General features: G+C 54.9%; 1 protein-coding gene across 1 annotated transcript in view; it reads left to right on the top strand.

Annotated features, from left to right (window-relative positions):
• The first annotated feature begins 1129 nt into the window (after positions 1-1129).
• The window catches only part of PITPNA (phosphatidylinositol transfer protein alpha), a 35885-nt gene continuing 26821 nt past the window's right edge, over positions 1130-10193 (top strand). The window contains exons 1-3 of the mRNA XM_027517362.1: positions 1130-1395; positions 5259-5289; positions 9783-9928. Of these exons, the coding sequence (XP_027373163.1) occupies positions 1376-1395; positions 5259-5289; positions 9783-9928 (197 nt within the window). The 5' untranslated portion in view covers positions 1130-1375. The remainder of the gene's footprint in view (positions 1396-5258; positions 5290-9782; positions 9929-10193) is intronic.

Raw genomic sequence — 10193 nt, 5'->3', positions numbered from 1 at the left:
CACTACAGCTCCTCAGCCCTCAAACTTTATGCAGCAGTCACTTCTTTCAGTTCCCCTGAAGTACATGCTGGCCCTCTGGCCCCCAGCCATTGCATCAACTCTGTCCCATACCTCTTCCCACCTCAGCCCCCTGCAGAGTTCAGCTTAGAACTTCTTCCTCTAGAATGCCTGTGCTGACTACACCTCCCCAGTGTGACCCCACCAAACCTGTATTTCACCTCTCACAGTCCTTTTCATCCTAACTGCCTGGCTGCCCCTCCATCCACCTACCTACCACCCCCAGGTGATCTTGAGTTCCCTAAGGGCAAGATGATATCTGCCTTGCTCACTCAAGCTTCCCTGTTGGTTCAGATGGTAAAGAATTTGCCCTGCAATGCAGGAGATCTGGGTTTAATCCCTGGGTGGGGAAGATCCCCCGGAAAATGGAATGGCAACCCACTCTCCAGTATTCTTAACTGGAGAATCCATGGACAGAGGAGCCTGGTGGGCTACAGCCATAGGATTGCAGAGTCGGACACGACTGAAATGAAACTAACACTTTCATTTCACTTGCTCACTCAACAAAAGCACAGATTTTGATGCACAGCAGACCCTCAGTAAATAACTTTTTGGATAAAGGATATTAGACTACTGACTGCAGGGTAAAAACCTCGGCCCCATCACATGCTAGCTTTGGACTTGAGCAAGTGTCTCTCTCTTACTCTTCTTTTTTTCTTGAGCTAGTCTCTTGACCTCTGCCTCCCCTTCACCTGTCAATGGGGACAGTAATAATACATTTCTGATATACAGCTGTCGTGAGGAGTCAAGCCCTTACGTGCACATAAACTTGGCCATTATTAACATTTTCTAATACAACCTTTCCTAGATCTCAAACCACACCACAGGTCAGGCCCAAACGCACAGTGGCATCTGTTCCGCCTGCAGATGAACAGTCACCCTAGGACCCTGCGGGACACCTGGGTGTCGGCGCCGCCTGCTGCTCGGGTCTTGCTTATGCGCGGACCCACCCGGGACGCGCAGGCCGCCTCGGCGGCCCACTTAAGGACGGGAGGGGGCGGGCCCGAGAAGGCTCCGCCTCCGCGCTGAGGTCAGCGCGCAGCGCGGCGCGTGACGCTCTGGTTGCCGCAGAGACGCCCCGCCCCCGCGCGGCGCTGCGGAACCGGAGCTCCGGGCGGCGTCGGCAGCGGCGCGGGAGGCGGCGAGGCCGGGGCGGCAGGAGCCGGCGCGGCGACCGCAGCGAGAGCGGCGGGGACAGAGCAGACCACGACGAAGGCGCACAGGCAGCCGGGCCAGGCCGGGCCACGGGAAGAGCGGCCGTCAGGAAGCGGGCGGGAGGCTGGACGGGCAGCAGGCAGCCGCCGAGTCGCGAAGCGACATGGTGCTGCTCAAGGAGTAGTGAGTGTCCAGCCGGCCGTGCGGAAGCGAGGAGGGAGGGAGAGTCGAGGATGACGACCAGGGAGACTGATGGCCTGGCGGAGGGGATGCTGCGGCCGGACGGGGCCCGACGGCATGGAGAGCGCTGGATGGGTTATTGGGCGGCCCAGCAGGAGCTGAGGGGACAGCCAGGGCCGGACAGGGCCGGAGGTGGGCCGAACGGGGGTGGAGAGGGAGGGATACAGCACCTGAGGTGGGGCCCAAGGGGCAGCGAGGACCGAGTAGGCCTGAAGAGAGGCTGAGGGGACAAAGAGGGCCAGGCAGGCCTGGGATGAGGTCAAGGGGACAGTGAGAGCGGGACAGGGCATGAGGAGGAATCGAGAGCGCTGGATGAGACGTGGGGTGGTCCTGGAGTGGAGGCTGAGGGAGGAAGGGGCCAGCCAGAGCTGCAGCAGTGGCAGAGAGGACCCCCAGGAGAGGGAGGAGTTGTCTGAGTGGTCCAGGAACAGTTAGACAAGGGCAGACAGGGCCAGGGGTGGGGAGGGGGGTTTGGGCCAGAATACTGCCAAGGGGCCCTGGGAGATCAGGTAAGACAGCTTCTGGAATGGAGTTGAGATGATGGGTGGAGTGTGGAGGGCCACCTGGGGTGTGAGGAGTGTTGCCTTAGGCATCAGGACAAGGACTGCGTTAAGCAGACACAGGAAATGGACTAGGGAGTCCGGACCAGGCTGAGTGACAGGGGAAGGGTATGAGGAGATAGCAGGGGACTGGCCGTGTGACATGTGTCTTCAGTGCTGGACACAGAGGAGGAAGTATTCAAGGAAAAAGGATGATTGCTTGGGACTTAGGGACACTAGGGTGAGGAATTCAGAAAATATTGGGCAGGGGCTAAAGTGAGAGGATTATGATGATGGAGAGGCCCAGGGTGTTATGGAGGAAGACAGTTTGGAAAAAGTATGATTGTGAGTAAATATACATGTTGTTAGAGTTGGGGAGGTGGGGCGGGCAGGGCCAGCCTGCCTCTGGAGGATTCTCAGTCTTGGTACAAAGAGATGGGGAAATTGCTGTGACGAATTGATGTTTGTCATCAAGCCATTGACTGAGGAAAACTGGTGAAGAGTGAGGGAGTTTCTGAGTAGTGAGGGTGGGTGGGGTGGGGGGCATGAGTGACTTCTGGTAGGAATTTCAGGGAGATGGGCTTGCTCGTGAAATCCAGGGGACTGGATGACAGGTGGGGGTGTCTGGATTGCTACATCTTTCAAATATGAGAGGATCCGTTCCAGAAGCTCATGGTTCCAAGTAAACATCTTAGGACTTTTCTTTTTCCCTTCTTCCAAGAGGAGAGACTGGGGACAGGGGGATGGGGAAGAGGGGAGATTGGATGTGTACGTGAAGAACTTTCAGGGAAACCATACTTCCTAGAGGGGAGGACAGGTGGACAGCATTGAGGCAGAAGCCCAGGAAGTCAGGAAGTGGGAGGTGTCCGGAAGTGGGAGATGTCGGGGTAGAGAGCAACTGGTGGACCTCACTTGGTAGCCAGGCAGGTGTGCTGAGAGCTGTTTCCATTTTGTCAGTGAAAGGACTTTGCCCCGTTCTAGCTGGCCTGCTCATTGGAGGTGTTTAGGACATTTAGGACATAGTGTGGAGTGTTGGATAGCAAAGGGAAGAGACCTGGGTGTCATCGCAGCTTGACACCTCATCTGAAGAGCTTTATTTCGAAGTCCCTCCACTCTGTTACTTGACATCCAATCTGATGCTGATTCAGCCAGAGCGCAGAGTTTTGTGTGCTAAGGAGGAAGAATCTTGCTTGGGAAGCCAGCAAGAGGAGGGTCGGGTGCACTTTGAATTTTAATCCTGACTGTCCAGATGACAGACTTTTCCCACTGTCCTGGTTCTTTTGTCTATTCCCAGTCGAATCCTAGCATCTGTAGAAACCTGTAGTTTTTGTGCAAACGGTCAGGTAGGGAAGGGAAGGGACCTTCCGAAGAGATCTGAGCGAGTTTTGAAGAGAGAGCCTCCCCCTCCCAGTCTTTGTTCTCCTCCTCTTGAAGCCCGCCAGGGAAAGGTCCAAGGTGCCAGGGATGCAGAACCCGCTTGGCATCTGCATTTCCTTCCTGCTCAACTTGTGCCCTGAGTGTGTTCGGGCATGTGTGTGTGTGTGCATCCCTGGGTGGGGGGGGGCCCCAGAGGGGGGCATCGGAGACGCTTGGCTGTGGCTGCAGCGCTGCAGCTCTAGAGAGACTGCGAGTGAAGGTCATGCTGAAGTGAGCGAGGCTCCAGTCCCAGCCCCGCACAGCCTCTGTGGCCCCATCCTTTGCGGTTGCACCCTATTGCTGCTGAAGTGGTTTTGCTCCCAGGGAGCCAGGGAGAAGCATCTGGGTGTGCCGCTGTCTGTCACAGTGTCAGAGCATCCTGTCAGGAACTGACTGATGCAGGTCTCTTTCGGGTGGAGACTCAGTGCCCACCCAGAGTCTGAAGGTTGTCCAACACTTCCTCTCGCAGAATTCTCCTTGATTTCTGCAAATTCTTGGATGTGATTTTTTTTTTTTACCATTGTTCTTGAAGATAAAAGGTGTATTGTTTTCTAGGAAGTTTCTTCTGAGGGTGCAGAAATTGTGGCCTCCACGTTGGAAGTATTTCTCTGCGCTGTCAGCTCTCACTGATGGGAGGAGAGCACTAGGGGCAGCTTCCAAAAACCTGCAGGGTTTACGTTATTTGAGTCATTCTAGAGGAGGAGAGTTAGCCAGCAGTAGAGACTTGGAACCCATGTTATTTTTCCTGCTACTTTCCTGCTCCATGCCTTGCCTTGACTGAGATGTTTTTCTCAGACCCCTCTGGGTGCCTCTTGCTGTCTGGGGACCTTTGCAGGACTAGAGAATAGTGAGCGGGTTATTTACCAGCCTGGAGCAAGGGTCCTGATTGGCAGAACCGTGGTCCAGGAAGGAGAGCAGAGCCCGCAAAATGCAGGAGGCTCCAGGGGCTCCCAGCTAGGGTCTGGGAATGGAGAATCTGAGTTGGGAGCTGGCTTGATTGGTAGGAATACAGCCAAGCTTTTTTGTCTCAACTCTCAGACCCCAGGGCTCTGAGCTGGGGGTTGGCCACTGCTCTGCGTTACAAATGCAAGCCACCCTGAGCAGGGCCCTGGCCCTCGCACTTCTCTGTGTGTGTGGAGTTCTGACCGGTCTGGGGCTTTGCTGGTCATGGCTTCTCCATCAGGTGACTGACTGGCGGTTCCCCCAGCAAAATTGGTCGCCATGGAAATGGAGAAGAAGGAAAAGAAAGTTGGGTTGGGGTGCCTTTGGACAGCTTCTGGAGGTCAGAACACGAGTTAGGTGTCCTCTCTCAGTGGCTTTGTGGTAGTGGCTTGTAATAGCTGGCCCTGAGATGGTTGGTGCGTGCTCTTAGGGTGATTAATGCTCCGAGGAACTTGGCCCCTTCCTGACTTTTCATGTTGAGGGCTGCTGTTGGGAGGTGGGGTCCCCAGAGATGTCAGTCTCCAGGGTCTGCTTGTTTGGGCCTGAATCCCCATCTTGGCTTCGGAGTATACAGGGATGGATCCTCCTGTGTTAACAGAGAGAGGCAGACTCATCAGCAAGTCTTGTTGGGGAAGGTATTTGTCGGGGAGAGGGAGGAGAAGACAGCTCCAAACATGAGCCAGAGGCCTAGGAAGTGCCTGGTGAGGGGATGGGTGTGTGCTGAATCGCAGGGCTCTGAATGGGGTGCCAGAAGGGACCGAGGGTCCCAGCCTTGAAGCACTCAGGAGGCCATTCTCTGCTGGGGTTCTGACAGTGAGTGCAGTGTCATGGGCAGCAACACATTCAGTACCGTTCCAGGACGATGCTTTCAGAGCCCCAGGCTGACCCTCTGTTTTCCTTCTCTTGCAGTCGAGTCATCCTACCTGTGTCTGTAGAGGAGGTAAGTCCTTTTCCTCTTTTTATCCAGAGTTGGAGATGCTTGCTTGTGACCCTCAGCTCAGCTGGGCTCCAGGCAGCCCTCACGAGTATTGTCGCATGGTTTTCGTGTTTGTCCTAGCATGGAGATAGTCAGTACTCAGTGTGAATTTTCCTGGTGCGTTTTTCAGTTGCAGGAAGGCACTTAATGTATCTGACCAACTGTGTGTGACCTGCCTCAAGCTGTTGGCCAGCAAGATAACTGTGGATAGACACAAAACCAGCCCCCACCCCCTACCTGCTGGAACTCTGCCCGTCTGGGGACATGTTACTGAGGAGATTAAGGACGTGCATTTCTGAGACCTCCGTGACTTGACAGGGAGGCCTGCCTGGCCCTCTCTGGTTGTGCAGCAGACCAGCAGGGCTGAAATCTCCGAGGCTCTTCCTCGCCACACTTAGGTGACTGCGAAGAAGGCTGAGGCTAGAACCCTCCTTTTACGGAGGGCAGGGAATGATAAATGGGCTTGGCTTGGCCTCTGTCCTTTTATGGTTCTTGGGCCCGACGTCCCCGTGAATGGCAATCTGGCAGGATTGACCTCATGAAGGTTCATAGGCCGAGCTGACTCAGAGTCGGCCTCCGGAACAGCAGAACACTGCCCCGGAGCCTCCCTCGTCCCGCCCTTCCTCTGAACTTCGTTCACGCTCCTCTCCCAGCTCAGCCTTGTTCTTTGATCCCTTCGGAACCACCAGAGCCCCCAGCTTCCAGCTGAGCTAAACTTCGGGTGAAGCTGCTCAGCCACAGTGCTGCCCACAGCCGCTCTTCGCTGCAGTGTCAGCTCCCTTGAGCACTTCCACCTGGTTCCACATATGAAATGGTCCTTTGCAAGTTGAGACCGGGCCAACAGAGCTCGCAGCACACTTGAGATGAGAGGGAGGGTGGGCAGGCATCAGCCCCCCGGGGTGGGCTGCATCTCTGTTGAGAGCTATAGGAACCTGGGGGAGGGCTCAGAGGTGGACCTCGGACACAACAGGGGAGTTCCGGGAGAGGAGGATACGAGAAATGAGACTTGAGAGGCTGGGCGAGGGGGTGGCTGGGTGGATGCTGTGACCCCTGAGATGTACTGGGGGCCTGGGAATCATGTGCCTGGGCTGATAGCTGTTGGCTTGGAGGGTGGGGGGCGGTCCCTGCTAACCCATCTCTTTTGGGGTCCTTGTTCTCTTTATGAAAAATAGCAAGTGATGATTTTCCAAACCAGGAGACCAGGCAAGAAGGCCCAGCATGTCACTTGCCCTGAAACTCTGCTGTTGGGGGTCTGGTGACTCCCTCTCTGCTGTACAGCAGGGTCCCATACCCCAGTGAGGCAAACGTCCCCTGGAAATTCAAGAGCGCCTCAGAGTGGCATTTAGGGGTGAAACGGATCTTTTCTTACAGGGAGTTTCTCGACTTTAATGACAAGTGGGAGTGTCTGAGCGAGGTGGCAGATGCAGGAGGGCCAGCACTTGTCTAGGGCAGCTCTGGGCTGATTGCTCATGGTGGGGCCACGAAGGGCGGGAAAGGGGAAGACACCTTGAGAGCGTCTGCAATTGCTGGTTTTCAGTTTGCAGTGGCTTGTTTGTTGTTTTTTTTTTTTGGAGCCTTGAGGAAGTGGTGAGGTGGGGTGAACCAAGCCTGAAAGCAGAAGCTTAGGAAGTAAGCACAGGTCGGGATTTCATCTGTAAGCCTGATGATGGTCAACCCGTTCCCAGCCAGAAACCACCAATGAGGAAGCGGTGCTTGGCCTGTGTCAGGTTGAAGCAGGAGCTGCTCTTTGGTTGGCTGAACCTTAGTTCCAGAAGATCAGAAAATCTTGGGTGGGGAAGCCCTAGAAGAAATAAATAATGACCAGTCTTCCCAGAGTCTTTATTGATAACCCGTCCTGACTGGAAACAGCCCAGTGTCACGTGGCAGTTGGATTCACTTCCCAATTGGAGGCCCTTGGAGCTTTATCATTTGGGAAGGGGAAGAGAAGAGAGAAGACCCTGTCTTCATGACCATCCCGATGGCTTGAGTCAATGTTTGGGGTGAAATCGGGTGTGGCTGGCCAGAGCCTTTGGCCTAACTGGGCAGGATTTCTAGATGCTCCGCAGCAGAGCCAGAGAGCCCTGGTCCTTTAACGTGCTATGTCCGCCAGCGGTTTCTTACTCAGTCCCGCCCGCCTTTTCCCCCTCCTGTGGATAGGGCTGTTTTACTTCTCCTTTCCAGAGATGCACGGCACCAGGCCCCTTTGGTACCTGGCTTGGCAGGGCCATGGGGGTGGGAGCAACAGCTGCGCTGTTTTTCATGACATGTTCCAGGCCCACCCACCGCATCTTCCCGGGCTCCCACTTCCAGATTTTCCAGTGTGGTGGGGCCTCTGTTTTCCTTAGTTCTTAGGAGCAAAGGAGCAGCTCTCCAGGGCAGGGAGCAGTGTTCTGGGCCAGAGGAGGCTGCAGTCCTGGTCTCCCCAAGGCTCTTTATCTGATTTAATGTTCTGACCCCGAGCCCCCGCCTCTATGCCATCAGAGTCTGGCTGCTTTCTGTTTTTGCAGGGTGTGGAGCCCCGATGCCAAAGGGAACCCTCTGATATGAAAAGTGTCCCTCGCTGGTGGCTTGTGGAGGCCAGTCTTGCTCACCCCTTTGGATTAACAAAACCGCCTTCACATGTCTCATTGGGATTAAAGGATCAGAATATCAAGAGAGATTAAAAGGGAAAGATGCCAGCCCAGCACACTGATCCTCTTAGAGCCTGCCCTCTGATTCCTGCAGCTGAAGAGGAACCAAACGAAGGGGATTAGTCAATGCGTGGGCCCCTCCCCAGGCAGCACCACCAGCCAGCAACCCAGTCCCCTCTACCAGGCCCTTTCCCCAGCCTGCCCTTCAGGATTGCTGAGTCAGTGGTTGGATGTTCTCATGACTCTGAAACAGACTCACTGCTGCTGCTTAGGATCCCTGGCTAAGCCAAACCCTGACCCACTTGATAGGGGTTTTCATGGATGCCCCTGTTAGGGGTTGGACTTGGAAAGGCACCGGGACAGCTTGGGGCTCTGTGGGGGCATTGAGGCAGCCTGGATGTAACTCTGGAGTAGCAAGGTCAAGGTGACTGGCTCTCACCCAGATGTGCCTCTTCACGGGATCAACTGAGCCTTGCTGGTTTGCTTGGGTCTTTCCTTGGCAACTTGTACTGTGTCTTTGCTTTGGAAGGTGGGTTCTCTCGCGGTGAACAGTGAGTCCTGGTGTGCTGCTTCACCTCACAGGTTTTGCCCAGAAATGTCCCTGCGGAGCTCGGGAGGCTGCCGGCTAGAGCGGCCTTCCAAGGCTGAGGCGGAGCGGGGGAAGCCGCACTGCTCCTTGCTGCTGCACACAGTAGCTTCCACGGTGGCTGCCCAGAGACACAGCTTTTCTGCTTTAATCTCAAGGAGAGAAAGACCTTTGTCTTTCGCTCCCGGGAGTACCAGGAGCTTGGGGAGGGAGTGTGGAGGGGTGAGGCAATCTCGATCCCCACCTCTCCCCCAAACCGTAATCAAGTACCTTTCTCTCTTTTCCTCGTCCTCCCTAAACTGCTGTGGCTCGTGGCATTGGCCATGACAGGGAAGAGGCATCCCTTGGTATAGGTGTAACTTCCTGCTTTAACAGCTGCTGTTTGTTCTCTTCTCACCTTGTTTTCCCCTCTAAACAGAAGGGCCAGGCCTGGGCACTGCCCGGGTCATTGGCCCTCATACCGTGTTGTCCTGAGGGGATCAGAGGAGGCCAGCAATCTTGACTGGTGACTTGATAGGGTGGCATGTGACCCAAATAAAGGAAAACTAGGCTTTGGGCACCTAGTAAGTGCCAACCTAGAGGGTGCATCTGGCCAGCACCGTGGGATAGGAATCTGTGCTATGGAATACGAGAAGCAGGGCACTTGCTTCAGCCCTACCAGGAATCAGGAAAGCATCAGGAGATTTGGTTGCCTGCAAGACTTCTCCCTGAGGTGCTGGCAGGGGAGGAGGGGCCCAGTGCTGGAGCGGAAGCAAAAAGATGAGCCCGGGTGACAGCAGGGGTTGTGGATTTCACGGAGCATTGGGTGCGTTTGTTCACAGAAAGTCACGTCTGTTAAGGGGGATGGGATAAAGAGACTTCTAGCAACCAGCCCGATCTTGTTTGGGAATCTGGGACCAGAGTCAGACACAGAGCAAAAACTACCTTGGATTCTATAATCTATTTTCTGGATAGTGGTATGAAATGAAGTATATTCACCTGCCTCCTTAAACCTTGAAGGAGGATGTGAAAAAGGGAAGGATGAAATTAGACACCTCTGACGGCTAAAGAAGGGGCACAGAGCAGCGTTGTCAGTGGCTCTGGGGGAGATTTGGACCAGGCCACGTTAGGAACTACGGGATGAGCCCCCGGATTCAGGGATCCCAGAGCCATCTCAGTGGACAGCTCCCGGCAACAGGACTCTGTGCAGCCCTCAAGAAGATTCTGGGTTGGCAGTAACTCCCCTCTCTGTGTTCCTTCAGTATCAAGTAGGGCAGCTGTATTCTGTGGCTGAGGCCAGCAAAAATGAAACGGGTGGTGGTGAAGGCGTGGAGGTCCTGGTGAACGAGCCCTATGAGAAGGACGGCGAGAAAGGCCAATACACGCACAAGATCTACCACTTACAGAGGTAGGTGCCCGCAGCAGAGCCAGGGTGGGGCCTGCTGTCAGAGTGCAGACGGCGGCCCATTGCGGGTGTTTGTAGTGTTGGCTGGTTACTCAAGTTGTTTCACCTGTGACAGTGGGTAGAGGTGGTTCTTCTTTGCTCTTTTAAGGGCTGTTCTGTTTGTTTTTAAAGTGTTACTTGCCCCATCAGGCTCCTAGTCCCTAGAAGGGATAGTGCTTATCTTCTTGTGGGCCCTTTCATTGTCTGTGAGTACAAAGAGTGTGTGTGT

Source organism: Bos indicus x Bos taurus, chromosome 19 (genome assembly GCF_003369695.1).
Source record: "Bos indicus x Bos taurus breed Angus x Brahman F1 hybrid chromosome 19, Bos_hybrid_MaternalHap_v2.0, whole genome shotgun sequence".
NCBI lineage: Eukaryota > Metazoa > Chordata > Mammalia > Artiodactyla > Bovidae > Bos > Bos indicus x Bos taurus.
This window is presented reverse-complemented; position numbering and strand designations above follow the sequence as displayed.